Source organism: Ambystoma mexicanum, chromosome 5p (assembly GCF_040938575.1).
Source record: "Ambystoma mexicanum isolate Mex_15411 chromosome 5p, UKY_AmexF1_1, whole genome shotgun sequence".
In the NCBI taxonomy this organism is placed as follows: domain Eukaryota; kingdom Metazoa; phylum Chordata; class Amphibia; order Caudata; family Ambystomatidae; genus Ambystoma; species Ambystoma mexicanum.
Window position 1 is genome coordinate 728,424,986 of NC_090930.1, and position 17,307 is coordinate 728,442,292.

Consider the following 17,307-nt stretch of genomic DNA (forward strand, 5'->3'; position numbering starts at 1 on the left):
AAGAGGGAGGCCATCATTAAAAAAAAAAGAGATCTGGGCACTTGTGGCGCAGAAAGTGAGCGCAGTCGGGTACACCCCATGCACCATAACAGACTGCAGGAAGCGTTGGGACGACTTGTGGCTCCGAGTAGGGAACATACTCTCTGCAAACAGGAGCCAGGCAATGGCAACAGGCAGAGGAGCCTGCTCTCGCATCAAACTGTCCTGATGGGAGGACATCTGTGCCAGCCTGATTGGCATTGAGGGGATAGAAGGTGTCGGAGACATGGAGTGCGGTGCCACAACATCGCCGGATGGAGGTGATTGTCCTAAAAGAACACTGTGATGCAGAGTCTTTTGAAAGTCAACCAATATGTCTGTCCAAAGAGGCAAGTCATGGCCCAACACACACACACACACTCCCAGCAAAGTTGTCGGACGCATCACAGACACATGCAGATGCCTGCAGCAAGTCAATGCCGTACCTGACACATACCACCCAAAATGTAAATGCCATAAGTCACACTGCATGCAGGCCCCAACAAATATGCATGTCACATACCATAGGTCTTGCCCAACATGAGTGACCCCGACGTATGCCTCCTGGATCACCCACCCATGTATCAAACAACGTGAACATCCAAACTCTAATGCCTATTACCCTTGATTGTGTGGATGATCAATTGTACAAAAGTATGTATGATGCCTATCAAAACATCACTCATGCCGTCCCTCTCTCCGACCCCCACAGGCTTAGACTTTGACAGCGATGCTCAGGACTCAACCCCACAGAAAACCACACCACGGAAGAGGGACCGGGATGAGGCCAACCGGCCTTCAACCTCGAAGGGCCAACCCAAGGCCCACCGTGCACCACCAGTGAAAACACCTCAGGTTGCCAGGGCACCGGTGCTGCAAAAAAGGGCCGTTGAGATGGAAGTGCCAACACCTGTTGTACAGCCACAGGAAACAGCCGTGGCTCCACACTCGGCAGAGTCCAGTCTGGCTGGGGAGGTGGCAGCCACAGCACCCCAGGCTGAGGAGGAGGCACATGAAGAGGTATGGGTGCCCGTGGAGGACGATTCCTCAGAACTGCTCCGCACGCCCAGTCCACTGCCATCCCCCAAATCACATCACTTGAGTCGGAGCACGGCACCACCCCGAAGCAGTCTGGGGTGGGGGGGGGGAGTTGATTCAAGGGGCCATTAGTCCAATAGTGGAGAGCAGTGATGCCGAGCATGACACCCAGGCACCGTCCACCTACACAGGTGCACGTTCTGAGCAGCTGACTGTCCTTGTGCGGCAGTTTTCATGGAGGACAACGCCCAGGCAAGGCAGGAGTGGCGGGAGAACATCGCTTCTCTAGGCACAACCATCACAGACAACACCGCCGACATTGGCAAGATATTTGTGGTGAATACTAGCCGCCTGTGTGAGGAGGTATCCGCCCTGCGGCAGGTACTCAGACGTATAACCGATGCCTTGGAGTCGGAACGTCCAGCAACCCAATTTGAGCAGGCAGGCACACCATCCTCGTCAAGCTCTACCCAGACCAGCCCACTCCGCAGGTCGTCGTGCACCCTGCGCCGGCCAGACATGCCGCCACCAGGTCTAGGGAGTGCCAACAAATAGTCTGGGCAGCCTGACTAAGGCATTAGAGACTTGTTTGGACATGTGTGGGGGAGTTGTGGGGTGAGGGGGAGAGGGGTGAGGGTATGTGGGGGAGTTGTGGGGGAGGGGGATGGGGGTGAAGGTGGTGGAGGGTTGTTGCACCATCGTTATCATTGTCAATTTCAATACACCCGTTGTGTCAAAAGCAAGACCTGAGTGGACATTCATCATTGCGCATGTGTCATTTATTCATATACAGTTCATAGTGTGCATGTACCCCCACACCCAGTGCCCTCTGTCAAACTATCATGTCAGCCTCTGCAGCCATGTGTGTCAGTAATATTGTGCAATCACTTACTGACCCACAGCACGTCCCTCCTGTGCTTCGGCTCCGCAATGATGTGCAGCCACTTCTTCATCCCCTTCATCATCACCAGGTGGTTGCAGTTCAATGTCAGGGGGCAGGAGCATGTTGCGTCAGATACACATGCCGCCAGATTATCGTTGGCCACATGCACACGTCCCTTGAAGTATGCAAGCCATTTTTATGCCCTCAATGTGTCATGTGCCATGGGATAATGGTGTGGGCTGCAACTTCAAGATGATACAAGGTGTGCTCTGCCGTCTTGTTGCTCATGCATTGTGTATGCATACAGCTGTGTCCATATCCATTTAGTTATGTGTAGCGTTCTGTAGGATTTTCTGATGGGGAGCGTTGGCAGTAGGCTCTGCAATGTTAGGCAATCTGTGCTGATTTTTCCGATGGTGACATGCAGAATTCCTGTGGTTGATCCGGGATATCTTGATCTTGCTGGCGTCACCTACCATCCGCACCTTGTTGGAGTCGTATTGCTTGCGATTGGGGTAAACCACCTCCATGGCATGCAGGCCCACCAACTTCACATGGGTGCAGTCAAGGGCAACTATGCAATTTGGCATGCCTGCCAGGGCATGGAGGCCACCTTTTGTTTCTGGAATCTCCTGGGGAGTCCGTGGTAGGGATATGTATTCCGTTGTGTGCTTGAGGAGGGCACCCAGCACTTGCTTCAGGATGCGAGTGGATAAGGGTGGTGATATGCCATGCATGTGCCCCACTGTGTACTGGTAGGTGCCTGTGGAAAGGAAGTGGAGCACCAACACTACCTTCAGTGAAGGGGGGGTGGTGGTGCGTATTTCAATGAGGCTGACAATATCATCGTGTATCATGTCCACGGTGGTGTTGATGGTGTCCCGGTCCAGACGGTACAGGGTGTGGTTCTGCTCCAGGGTTGTGTTGAAAGGACTGGCTCTGATTTTTGGGATTGGGGACTGCCTGCATAGTTACTCTGGCTGCACTGGTGGGGTATGCTGGGCCTGGCTCACCCTCCTTCTGCTGGTGTGTCTCCTCTATGGTGCCTGCTGTTGGTGTATTGCTGGTGTTGCAATGGAAGCATGTCCTCCAGTTCAGCTATTGATGCTGCTATTGTATTGATCTTGGAGTGGAAAGGGGTGTGGTGTGTTGGTGGGCTCCTTTTGTACAAGCCCAGACTCCATTGCCTCCACCTGTGCTGATGGTGTGCACCTGTGGCAGTTGGGAACACTACACACAGCATTTTACGGTTGGTCCGCGATGCCGGTATTTACGGCATGCCGTATCCACTTTTAGCCCCTTCATGATGCCGGTATTTGCATGTCCGCCTGACTTGTGATGTCCTCCAGTTTACGGCATGGCGGTATTGCCGACATGAAGGGTCGCGTGCCCGTGCCCATGCCGCTATTAGAGGCAACGTTATTTACGGTGCTGCTAATAGGGCGTTGGCAGGTCGGAATAGCCCGGAGCGGTAAGCGATGCCGGTAATCCTTTACCGGCATTGTTTTTCCCTTATCGCCCAACTTGTAAATACCCACATAGTGTCCAAAGGGGTTCTCATCTGGGGATCCCATACCTCCTGCTGCTGGCATGGTGGTAGCAGTGAGGGAATCCTCCCCATGCTGCCTCTGGGCGCAGCATCATACAGCTTGTGGTGGCACCAAGCACCCTTGGTGAAATCATCCAGCTAAATGGTCAAGCACGGGACTTCATCACACAGACCCAACATATTTGAAGATGGCAGAACAATAATGGAAGACCACGTGCTGATACCTGCCATTGTTGTCACTGTAATATCCCTAGAAAATATCCACTGAGATGAGAACAATTATCTTGCTTCCTTTTTCAAACTTTGTGTTGCTGATTTTACTGTCTTGAAGCATTTTGCAATGGTTACAACCTACAGGCAGGCAGTTGTCTGTATATACAATGAACATCTGTTACCCCTATTGCATATGTATCCGAATCTGTACAACTCTGCAAACCACAACAGATTCTCACCCACACTTTAAAAAATCACAAAAATATAATAAAAACATGGCAGGTTGAGAAGTAGGTTAATTAGATCACATCACCTCGATCTCACAAATTCAAACAATCCGTTCTACAAAAGTAGATGGTGGCGGTATGCATGATCTTTTTTCACACTTTTTTCAGTAATGTTTAATTAAAAATTCACACAAGCATAAGCTGTAAAAAAAGACGTTTATCTTGAAAAATACAACTTCAAACAGTACATACTGCAGCAATGTACAAAGAAATATTCCTGAAATATTCTTCATGTGTTAAAAATTAACAGATATTTTCAAGGTCAGCAGGGTCAGTTTCAGAAAACTTACATTTTTATCAAGACTGTATCTTACAACATGGATGGCCTCTCATGATAAAAAAAAGCAAAAACAAGGCTGTTGATTTAAGGTGATTTTTGGGGAGTTTGGTGAGGAATGAAGTTGTCCAATATCGACCCCTTAAGGTGCATATGAAACTGTTCCCTGATGCTCGTCTACCATTCCAGGCAAGAATCCCCAGGGTGCTGTCTTGGTGTTCACTGCTTTATTGCCAATGATGATACATCTATGGCCTACAGATTTGTACTGAACTGCTGGGCTCGATATAAAGACACCAGTAGATCGGGCAATTTAAATACATTTGGCTGGAAAAGTTCATAATAAAAGGATATCAGCAAAGGATCATACAGGGACAGAACTAAAAAAAACAGGAATAACATAACCCATTTCCGACAACCTACTGAACAGTGTTTTGTTATTTTTCATTTCAGTGTGAACTTATGAGAGCTTTCCCCCATTTGGGCTAAGTGCCTTAATACCAGGGGAGGAAATACATAGAACATGCATACAAAAATATTCCACTGTAATTTGACATTGACCCTGCGCAGAAAAATAACATTTCTGACATAAAACCTGATATATTTCGACAGTAAAAATTCCTCATGGTAGGTCGACATGGGGGTACAACCAGGCACATGTTGTGAGATGGGATTTCATCGTTTGTTTTAGTGTGGGACACGTTTACTGTAACATGTTTTTCCCACTTCTAGTCAGCCTTAAGAGCTGGCCCATTTCAGCAGCAGGTCTCACTATGAAGACACACATCTCTTTGGAAACCACATAAAACTCTACACTGGGCTTCTGGACATTGTCAGCAGGTGCTACTCAGTTTAACCAAAGGGCAGCATAAAAAGATGAGATGGGAGCCACAAATTAAGGGGATATTAAAATAAACTAACTTCTTACTGTTTTCAAGACATTTGTACCCTTACTTAAAAAAAACGACTTCCCTTAAAGAGGATTAATTTGCAAGGACATTTTACCCACAACCGCACAGAAAGCAACTGTTAGTCTACTTTAATTTAGAACATTTTCAAATTAATGTAGCTCGTCTCCAATAGTGAATGAGAGACTAGTTATCACCAAACAAGTGAGGAAACAAGCCTGACATTGGTCACAATTGTAAGGAGACAAACAATGCCACAGTAGATTATTCCTCCGGTTATAAACAAGTGTTTAGAATTTCTAGTTTACAAATATATAAAATATTGACTTATTCTAGTACCCACTTCGCCTCACGCACAAATCTGGGAAACTAGAAATTTAAATGACAATTCTGATGGAAGTGAATCCCTATCAAAGTAACGGCTGCTCTTCAATAGCTACAAACACTGGTTTGACAGAAGATGTCCAGGAGATACACAAAACATACAAACCGTCAAAATATTTTCTTTAGCCTTTCAAAAAAGAAACTGAGCACTTGTCTTTTTGAAAGCATACAGCAGTTTTAGAGACACCATACATAAAACATCTCTAACATCCGTAAATCTTAAGACATAACAAAAAAGAGAAAAAAGACTAACAACAAAAGTTACAGCACTTGAGGTTCAGTTTTCCATTTTCTTCTTGTTGCCTTATGCAGGCTCTCTGATACTTTAAGTCAGTCATTGGCTGTTCAACTAGATAGCTATGTTTTTAAAGCTATTGGCATATGAAGACCATGTAACGCGTAGGCTCTCAGAGCGTCCTGGGCTTACACGAAGCACATAGTTCCACTTTCATCGGTCATATTCTAAGCAATAAAGCTAGAGTCAAGTCATCTTTAGTCCTTCAAAGCCACAGAACTTCCATCTCTTCTCCAAACTGGCTCCAACCCCACTCATCTCTTGTTGAAATGTGTGCTGCAGCCTTGTCATCAATGCCTCCACTTCACTGGTGCATATCTGGAATATAAACAGGACGATAATTTTATGTACAGCAATGTTTTCTGATTCACAACAAAAAAGAGGATTCAGCTGTTGGCATTTAGTTGCAGTTTTAGAAGAGTTTCAGCTGTTGCAAAATGCAATTGTAATGTGTGCCCACAATATCATGGGCGAAAGGTAAAAAATAAATGTATAATAAATAAAATCAGAAGTAGCGTGGTTGGAGATCATGCAGTGAAGACGTGCCTGGTGCGGGCTCTCATGTAGATCCGACACTTGATCCTTTTTAATAGTATACCGGATCCTGGTTTCACTTGATTAAGCTGTCATAAAACTGCTGCTATCGGTTGGCGGAGTTGGGGGGCTGATCAAGCACTGGGAGCTTCAGTTTCTGGCTGCCCGACTTTGGGGCACGAGATCACGTCTTAGGCTGGGAAACATGGCCTTGAGGGTGCTCTGTGAGTAGCTGTGGAGATGTAGGGGCCAGAGAAGTTTGTAGCATGTTGGCGTAGTAAGTGGATGGTGAAGCTGCTGAACGGAGAGGCAAGACAGGGAACAGCAGAATGTTAATGGTGGCGCCGGAGAGAGGGGAAGATGTATGTCAGGACGCCTGAGATGTATGCATTGGAACGGGCACAGGAGCCCAGAGGGCGCGTTCAGCTGCCCTGAAGCCCAGCTTGGCTTGACATTATTGATATGCCTGGTGCCTGAGGGGCAGTGAAACACAAGTACTGGTGAGGGACTTGACCTAATTGAGCAGTCCTGGTGACCTCCGCTAGCGGACCCCCCCCACCTTGGCCTGGGGTACAGCGCGGTCGACTAGCAGGCCAGCCTGTGTGAAGACATTTGCACACACCTTGGTGGAAGTGGATGGTGCCTCCATTGAATTTGAAGTGCCCTGGTGGGGTGCTGCTGGGGCGATACATCCGGCAAACTGACACACGAGATACAGGAAAACGACTATAGCAGCTGAACACATTCATTTTAATTAGCTGATCACTGGAACCACTGGATAATGCTCAGCATTGCACACACTGGCTTGGAGCTCCCCAGAATGCCGACCACTAAACAGAAAGGGGGACACAAAGGATCCATTATGGAATCATTTGCTGCCAAAGGAACACACTAGGACACTGCACCTTTGTCAGAAGTCACCTACTATGTTCCTATAGACTCAGGAGCTAGGTCATGAAGACAAGGTCCTAACAGCGATCGCGGCCCTGCTCTCTTCCCTAGAGGGCAAGAAAGATTAAGTCAAAATGGATGGTAATTTGCTGCAGCAAGATGTATGGTTGCTGGCCTAACAGGGAACTACTATCGAATCACTTCAGAACGAAAAAAATGTGCCCGCTACTAATGCTTTGGAGACCATTGTACGAGACATCAAAGCTAAGAATGCTACTTTGGAGCTTCATGTTGAAGACGCCGAAGGACTCATAACGAAATAACGAAATAACGAAATAATATTCATGCGTGGGCCTACCAGAAGGAGAGGAGGGCAATGACCTAGACAATTATACTGAGAATATGATTTTGCAGGAGGTGTGCCCTGGGAAGCTGTCCGAAGGCTTTACAATCGAGAGGGTGCATCGCTCTATGCAGCAAAGACCACCACCAGGAGCTAACCCCAGATCCATCATTGCGCGGGCCCTTAACTTCAGAGACAAGGAGGTGATCCTTCAACATTTAAGGGAAGGCGGTACTATACAACATGGTAACTTGAAGCTTGCCATCTTCCTGGGATATACAACTTTGGTACAAAAGAAACATGTTTGTCCGGATAAAGGAGACACTCAGGAACTTAGATCTCAAATATATGCTGATTTACCCAGCTAAACTGAAAATACTTTTTAAAGGGAGAGCCATCTTCTTTTTAAAACCAGAAGATGCAAACCACAATGGCCTGAAAGATAAAAGCGCAGATGATGGACAGAAGAGTCGGAAGTGCCCCTGAGTTTCTCGACAATGGAACATTTGTAAGGCACACTACCAAACGAGTGTAGGTATGGCCTGCAGTGAGAGCTGCATGCTAACCCTCATAATATGGAACACCCAGCAACCCGTAGAACACCACGTAAAGGAGGGACCTGTATTGTGCTGGTACCTACCCCATGCTGGCCCTATGGCAAGGCTTCACCTTGTGAAGGGAGGTTGGCTCGAATGGGACAGTGCCGTGAGCCTTTTTATTGCCATGTTGTCCGCGGCTTTCAGGTTCTGCTACGGTTAGGTTGTTTTTTCTTGTGTTTAGTTGAAAGCATCTTGGAAATGGGGGAGATGAGAGGAGATTTCACGTGGGAGGTGGAGAGTAGGGTGGGTTATTCATTGGAAAAGGGATTCCAAGGGTTGTGCAGTCAGTACAGATTTGAACTTTCTCTACCCCATCCGAATGGGGACGTTGGTAGAGGAACATGCATACATGGAGATGGCAACGCTTAGAGTACTAACATGGGGATGAATACAAATATGAGAAGAAATCGGATTTGACAGAGTGTTGATTGCACTGTCAGGGGGATGAATACATATATGAGAAGAAATCGGATTTGACAGAGTGTTGACTGCACCGTCAGGGGATGAATACATATATGAGAAGAAATCGGATTCGAAAGTGTTGATTGCACTCTTGCAGGAGACTCACTTGCTGCCAGAAGAACAGGAGTTGATGCTGACTAGATGGCAAGTGAGGGGGGTGGAAGAGTTGGTTTGGCTATACATAGTCCTGATACACCAGAGGGCTTCTAGCATGGATGGATGGATGGTACAGTTCCCTTCCGATTAATGGAAGCTGACTCAGATAAGGAGGGTAGCTTTGCGATTGTACATGGCTGCATCAAACACAAATATCTATATTGTAAATTGTCTCTAGTAGATGTGTGGAAGGTGTTGAATGCAGACAAAAGATGGTATTCATACTACTCAGCCCTGCACAAAGTGTATACTAGAATTGAATACGTGTTTGTGGGTAGTGAACACATGGGTGAGTTTGTGAAGGCGGAATATACTGGCTGGTCCATTTTGGATCACTCTCTGCTCATAGTGCATTGGAACAAACAGAGTGACAGGCTACCTATACCTATGTGGCGCATGCCAGGCAACATTTCTTAGAGAAAATATGGACTTCACCATCACTGAATTTTTGGAGACAAATGTAGGCAGTATGAACAGTTGGGAGACGGTTATTTCAGACGCTTACATTTGTAGTTCGAGGTGAGACGATTGCTAAAGCGGAGGGCATTAAGAAAGTCTTACGAGCGGACCTAGAAACATTAGAAAAACGTATTCAAACCATAGAACACCAAGACCCTAGATGCACCCACAGAACTAGAACTGACGGAGCAATGCGCTGTGGCCTAGAAGGCACTTCAGAAATTTGACTATGAAGTATATTTAGCACAAATGCACAGTAAAAGCGATACACCTAGGAGGTTGTTGGTGTGGTTGTGTAAGAAAAAACAATACCTACATGCAATCACACTGATTAAGAACAAATGTGGAGCTAGCTGGCGTTCCCAAGCCGATATAAATGACTTCTTTTGCACATACCATAAAAACGTATATAAACATATGGAAGGTCATGATGGGCCATACGTTCTCTCAGATCGGGTTACTGCAGCTTACCAGCAAACAGGTTTCTGCTCTAGATGAGCCGCTTACGGAAGAGGAGGTCTGGGAGGTGATTGTGTCATTGGAGACCGGGAACACCCCGGGGGGAGACAGACTCCCTTCTGAATTCTACAAAGTATTTGCAAACACTCTGGCCCCAGTCCTCAGAGTTTTTGAGGAGGCATATCAATTAGGCAGGCTGCAAAACAGCATGCGGGAATCACTGATGGTGCTAATCCTCAAGACTGGGAAAGTGCAGGGCCTGTGTGACTTGTATAGACCCTTGACAATGCTCAACCAAGACGTCAAGATGTTGACAGTATTACTGGCTGAAGTTATTGGTGCTCGGATATATGAGAACAAGACTGGCTTTGTCCCTGGCCGAAACACCTCCATGAATCTTCACTGTCTACAATACATTATCAATCAGACTAATTCTCATGATGCCCTATATGCAACAGAGTCTTTGGACGCAATTAAAGCCTTCGACTCTGTATTTGGAGTAGATTTGTGCGCCGATGTGGAGGTTTGGGATTGGCAAGGGTTTTATCAAATGGGTGAGGTTACTGTATCCAGGACTGATTGCTAGGCTAAGAACTGGTAGGCAGGTATCGGGAACATGGCCCATACAAAAGGGCACCAGCAAGGGTTACCCCCCTGTAACAGATGTTGTATATACCAGTATACCTGCGTAGCGAGCTTGGGGAGGCCGGAATATGGGAAGAGGGTTCTAGACATGTGATCTCCTTATACGATGATGACGTTCTTCTGTATCTATGCGAACCGGAACACAACCTGCCATGGATCCTGGAGGTGTTAATAATTTTGCGGAATGCTCAGGAATCTCATTAAGCGCAACAAAATCTTGCTTGGTCCACTTGGCAGGGGTGATGAAATATGACGTTAGAGACCTACCTGATCTTGGGCTCAAGTGGGAGGCAAATATATTTAAGTGTTCATTCCCGCATGCATATATTTGGGTGTTCATATTATGCATTCACCGGAGAGTATGCATGTCCGTAACACTGTCAAAGCAGTCGACGGATGAGGCGATTATATGAAATTCTGGAGCAGACTGCCCCATCTCTGATGGGAAGTATAGCACTGGTGAAAATGATTGTACTGCTGCACGCATACTCTACTTTTTCGCTAACGTGCAGTTTTCTATTGCGGCTGTTTTTTCTCCAAAACCTGGATCCCATGATTAGGGGATTCTTGGGGGTGGGGTCATGCGAGACATAAAGTGTCTTTGTCCACACTGTGCATGAAATATGGAGACGGTGGTGCACAGCTCCCATGGTTTGAGTTGTACTATCTTGCGGCTCAGCAGCAATTTGTGGTGGGATGGCTAGCAGATGACCCTGTAGAATGTGGGCTTTTGAAGGAAACCATATACCCAAGTTGTGATCGAAGAGGCCCTGTGCACTATAGACTGCTGCATGGGGGAGCCTCTCAAATGCAGAGGCTTGGACGACAGCTATAGTCAAGTATTATTAAAGCGCTTAGACTAAAACATATATGCTCTGTTCATGCACCCCTGACGAGAGACACATGTATGAACACCGATGACTTAACTGTGGCCAGGAAATGGGAGAAGGTGGGGATCTCCTCCTGGGGAGACTTGTATAGGGACAGGACTTTTAGGGAATTTGAAGACCTGGTAAAGGTGCAAGGACTGCAAAAAGGTCAATTTTTGAGATAGTTGAAAAGAAGTGGCCAGGCTGGCCTAAGGAATCTAAATCTACCTCACCACTGACACTATTATATGAGCTCAAGGATGGCTGGGGACAGGTATCTAGGCGAGATGGGGGCCTACTGAAGGCAGTATGAGAGACTTGTGCTTGGCCTCAAGTGCAGGGATCGTATCTCTCCAGCTCTGAAATCTCTCCACTAGCTCTCTGTGGCTGCATAGATCAAGTTCAAGACCCTCTGCATTGTCCACAAGGCTTTCTGGGGCCTTGAACTACTCTACCTCCAACTTTCTCTACCAACACATCTTCCTTCTCGAGCTCTCCGCTCATCCATCTCCAACTCTTTGAGTGTCAGACGCTTCTCTAAGCAGAGAGTTGGGGGCAGACCTATTTCCTCGGCTGGAGCTTCCCTATGGAACAGCCTCCCTCCCTCTCTCATAGTTGAGTAGAACCGCCACCAGTTCCGGAAGCAACTCAAGAACTTCCTTTTCGCTTCTGCTTTCTCTATTCCTCTTCCCTGCTGATGCACCAGACTGCTCCACGCACTGGTCAGCTGGTCAACCTCCGAACTCGTGCCCAGGCTCCTGCATGTCCAGTTGCCCTCGCAATGCCTCCAGGCTCCCCAGCACTGAAGGGTCTGTATCTGCAACCAGGGCTACACTTGTGAGTTAACCACACTTCCCCTTTACCCTCCCCCCTGGCACTTCTCTCCTTCCCTCTTCCCCGCACTTGCACGATCTGAATGACACAAGGCCAAGTAAGATTGTTATTTTGTCCTCCCTTTGCTTCCCCCGCCTTGTCTTGTCGGGCCTAGAAACACTTGTGTACAGGCTTGTTATAAATGCCACATCATATCATATATATGCAAACGGGGGGCAAATTGCAATCGACATAAGAAGCAGACATGGGCCAGGTAATAAAAGATAAGCAAAGGAATGCTTTGTTAAGAAGGTCTCAGTAAATGCTAGATTCAGCGTGCTGCAACCTAATGTGCTGCACAGGACATACATGATCCTCTGTAGAATTGCTCAATTTGATAAGGCGTTGCCCAACTGACTATGGTGCAGGAATATCCCTGCAGACATTATGCATGTGTTTTAGAAATGCCAAGTGGTACCGTCCTTTTGGCACAGAATTGAGTTGGTATTCAGGAATAATGGTGTTAGTAGAAATCAATGGTCCTGAAGGAATGCCACTGGGAGTCTATCCCAGGACAGACAAGTTTGGACATTTGGTGAAATGTATGGATCTAGCTTGCGCTTTAGCTAAAAAGATAATATGTATGGAAGCTAGAGGGTGGCCTGCAATGCCAGTTTTGGTGGAGGGATTTAAAGGTATGGAGCACAGCTGAAACTATGACTTGGTACAGGGTTATGAGAAATGGCCTTAGGGAACCCACTCAGAACACTGCTGCGTGGAATGCACTCCTTCTGGCAATGTTTAGCTCCTCAGGTGAAAAGCCTCCTTGAACTCCTGTCAGATAAATTAACCCACTCAGCTGTGCTTTACTACATCACTTTGCTGCAGTGGTGCAAGAAACAGCAAAATGGCCGTGCTGATGCCTGTGCGCGCCAGGATCTCTAAACTGTGTTTTTGCAACAACCAGAAAATGGCTGCATCAGCCTGCCACACACATTTCAGGTGGGGTGGACCAGAGTACTCACTGCAGGAATGTGCCAGTATGCTCTGCAACATTTAACATGGAGTGAAGTGAAAGAGACAGCATTACTTTGCTGAAAACCCAAAATGCCTATTTAAAATTACACCTTTTTCAACCTTTAAAAGTGTTGCTTGGTGCTAAACCTATTGAGTCCTTATAAACCACTGTGATTAAAAAGGCCCGGCAATGGCCAGGATCATCCATTGTGTCTCAGCAGAACCGGGCCTAATTCTTGAATGACAGCTCCTGTCAAAAGTATCTTTGAAAAATCAACCAGGGGCTGTGTTTTCATTTTACACGGGAAACGCGTCTATTTTCTTTGCAAAAGTATCTAAATCAGCTGCTCAGAGACAGACTCTAAATGCTGCAAAACAACTCCAGCACTCAAGAAAAGAACTATAGCTGCATAAAGTGTGTATTTGCTGGTGATGAAAACCGAATTTAAAGAAATAGTAAAATGCTCTTTTTCTGACTGAAGAGAGAAAATCGCCTATGTAAAAGTACATTGTTGTGTGAAGGCCTGTTTACAATGTAAAAGGATTTGTTGCTGGTAAAAGTACACCTATAAACTGTTTTGATTCCACAGGTTTAAGTCAAGATGTAAAACTCATAGGCTAAATTGGCAAGCAAAAAAAAAAAACGTGCTCTGCCAGTTGCTAGCCTTGAACAAGGGTGACACCTCAAACTTCTGGCACAGGAAAGCGCCGATTGCCAGCTTGAAAGACTTTGAACGCTACAGGACAGAGAAACTTCCCACGCTCATCAGACATTCGTCTTTGCTCCAGGCTGGGACAATAGCAGGCTGAGACTCTCACCTGTCAAGTGTGAAGGGCAATACAACCTTCAATCAAGAGAGAGGCCCCTCATCCTGCTTCAAAGAAAATGACAATTGACAGCAGTGGGGGTTGGGGGGGAGAAAAAAAAACTAATCAAGTGACAATGGACTTCCTTTTGGTTTTAAAGGCTATTTTGTAACTGAACTTTAACTTTGCAGCAAGAATTAAGAAAAATATGAAAAGTTCATAGTTCTAAATCTAATTTTATGCTCTTTCTTTGAAAACTTGGTAGAACTCATTACTGCATAAGGAACAGAAGTTATCAAAAGTATTGATGTTGCGAACATAACATTTTGTACATACATCCCTGGGGTAAATGCACATCTGTGTACAAAGTTGGGGAATTTTAGGCCAAATCTTTCATGTTTAAAATTACCAAAATGTGTCAGGAAGGCGAAACCAGGTCCCACAGACCTGGGGTTTGGATTGAAATATGACGCACAAAATACGTAACCTGTGTATTCGATTTTCTCAGAGGTGGCAACTGCATAAATATGTGCTTGTGGCAAAATTATATTTTGGTTCCAGTAGCTAGGGGAGGTTTCCAGACATTGTAAAAATCACCCCATAAACATGACATCCTTTTTCTGTGATCCAATCAGCGAAGAGCTAGGAGAAGACTTCTACCTTGCGCAATCCTGTTATTAGAGGCGGGAGTAGTACACCTGCCCTGGTCATATACTTTAGTGATGTCATCTGGCAAGTTAAATAAGGGCTCCTGACAGCACACAGGACACACCGATTCCTGACTTTCTTTGTGAATTCCCGCATGGCGTCCGGTTCCTGATTTCTTCATCCTGTTTGATCCTGATTCCAGATTTTCATTACAAAGCCAAGGCCTATGCATTGCTGACTCCATTTTCAGCTAGGCTTCAAATTCTAAAAGAAATCCCAAAAACCCAAGGCAAGCATCCTGATCCAGCCTGGCTTGCTGCTAATAAATGCATGCCTGCTGCAAAGTTAGTATCCAGTAACCAGAAGGGCCAGTCCAGGGCAGTCCAGTGACCAGAATGGCCCATCTGATCCTGTCCCGCCAGATTTGCACAGCTGTCCTGTGTTAGACCAGATCCATGTGGCGACCAGAACCCTTGACGGTCCAAAATCCTAAATTTAAAGTGGACTGTAAGTATTAATAGGAATCATAGAAACCCATAGCCTACCTTGCCTTGCCTTGTCCTATCCCAACCTCTAAACCATCCTATCCTTACCTTAATAACTTGTAACATTGTCAGAATCCTTATTGCAATCTTGTCCTTGATTTATCTTGCTAAGTGACATTTCTTTAGTCATTTTTATCGTGTGTAAATCCTAAACTATCAATCCTATTTCGAGTGATCCGACTGGTTTTGCCAGGGGTGGCGCCGGGGATCTGGAGTTGATGAAGTCATGAATCAACTCTAGAGCTTACTGTGTCCCTCTTTGGTATTCTAGCCGGAATGCTCAAGTATAGAGTAAAACTTAGAGTAAAACTATTCTTGTCCACACTGAGTTTCTTTTCTGTTTTCACTACCCAATTTTCTAAAAACGCCTCTCATTCTACATTGCATATCTCCCTCGGTTTAATAGCTAGAGACCTCATTTCAATTCTGGATTATACCCAAGACCTATGGCTACACCCAACCCCAACCCCAAAACCGCAGTCAGAATCAGTGAATTTCACCCGTTTTTATTGAAAACTGTTGGGTTAATTTTAGGCGGGAATCAACATTTTTTCAAAGTTTTACACATGCTATTTTTATTCTAAATTATTTTCAACCTTCCATTCAAATTCGAATGGTGCATTTTTGCTCAATTATTGCTTATGACTGCTAGTATCTTTCCAATGTTGCTCCCATAGACATTTGTACTGATTTAGGGATTTTTGCACTGTCAGTGTTTTATTCAGCCATTTCTGAGTGTCAATTTAACATTGTAAAGGTTAAAATCAAATCAAAAGGTTTTTCTCTCTTGTTTGGGGAGGGAAGATTGGATTTGAATTTTGTTTCTTATTCCTCATTCCCGATTACCTACTACTTCTTTGTATCTATTTAGAATTGCTTATTTGTGGGTTGAGGAATATTGCAGGTGGAAATCCTAACATAAGTGCTATCTTTCCAAACAAGCCAAAAGTGTCCACCTTCTCTGGTGTTTTCTATTTTGTGTTGCTAAAGAGTGAAGTGCATTACATACCTTCATATTTGTTATTGTCACCACATTGGTGATTGCTGCCCCATATATTAAAAAGTATATGTTTTATTTGAATTTTAAATAAATAAAATAAATATTACCTTTACCAACCAGCCTGATTCCCGGTCTATTGTGACCTGGGGTATTGAAAAGGGGTGTGATGTGAGTGGTGCATCTCTCAAATATTGAACATACATATATAACAAAATAAGCATTTTGGTTGTGCGCTGCATACTAGGCTGAGACCAGGGTGTATCGCCTGATTGAAATCCTTAACACTCCCTGTGGCTCTATTGTAATTAATTATTACTTAGATAATAGAACACTCCTGGTACCTACTAGGACGATCATCAGTCTGCTACTGTGGAGCTGTCCCATGGAGGGAGAGAGACTCCTCCCCTAATTTTGCTATCCAGACACATTGATGTGATAGTCTAAACTACCCCTCGAATGTGGTGTATCCTGATCATTTATGTTTGATGTCCATTTTTCTGTTGGTGTCTTACTGTTGAAAAGGTGATAGAACGCTAGCTTTAATTTTTGTATTGTAAGGGAATAGTTTTTGTATTGTAAGGGAATAGAAACTCCATTTCTCCAGCATTGGTATCTTTCATGGATTCACATGCTTAGAATATTCCCCGTCGTCAGGCTGGGAATCCTCGATAAGTTATATAGACATTTTCCATAGGAAAACCTCAGAAACTTTTTAATTTGTATGACTACCAATAAACAGATTTGAATTAAAAAAAAAAACGGAAATAGAGCAATCTTCATGTAGTTGTGATACACAAAGCCCTTGGTAAGAATTGAATTCGCTTTATGTTGAGTTTGTGTTTTCAAACCACATCACATAATGCCAAGGAATGAGGTCTCTGGACTGCAGGACAGATACCAGCCTGCTAGTATCAAGTCTTGCAATGGCTGTGATGTCTTCATCAAGTCGATTTGACTCAGGAGACCAAGGTTTAATGTTTATAACATATTGTATTCTTGGTCTGTAAGATGAGCCTTTGTAGCAGCTAGGGCTGAAGAAAAGATTAAAGTCAGTTCATAGACCCTACTTTCCCATGCTCTTTCGATGAAGGCATAATTGGTGCCTGGAATGGCGAGTCCATTGCTATAGCAACATTTTAAAAAAAAGGGAAGCAAATATGCATATGTGAAGATGCACCCTCCGCCCTCACACACCTAAAACAGCTAGA

The 17,307-nt window shown here is 45.2% G+C and overlaps 1 protein-coding gene across 6 annotated transcripts in view; it reads right to left on the reverse strand.

The window, feature by feature from the left end:
• Positions 1 to 4,125: 4,125 nt before the first annotated feature.
• ENOX2 (ecto-NOX disulfide-thiol exchanger 2) overlaps positions 4,126 to 17,307 on the reverse strand; it is a 2,107,113-nt gene continuing 2,093,931 nt past the window's right edge. For all 6 annotated transcript variants that reach the window (XM_069613111.1, XM_069613112.1, XM_069613109.1 and 3 more), the window contains one exon: positions 4,126 to 6,170. In XM_069613111.1, the coding sequence (XP_069469212.1) occupies positions 6,039 to 6,170 (132 nt within the window). In that variant the 3' untranslated portion in view covers positions 4,126 to 6,038. The remainder of the gene's footprint in view (positions 6,171 to 17,307) is intronic.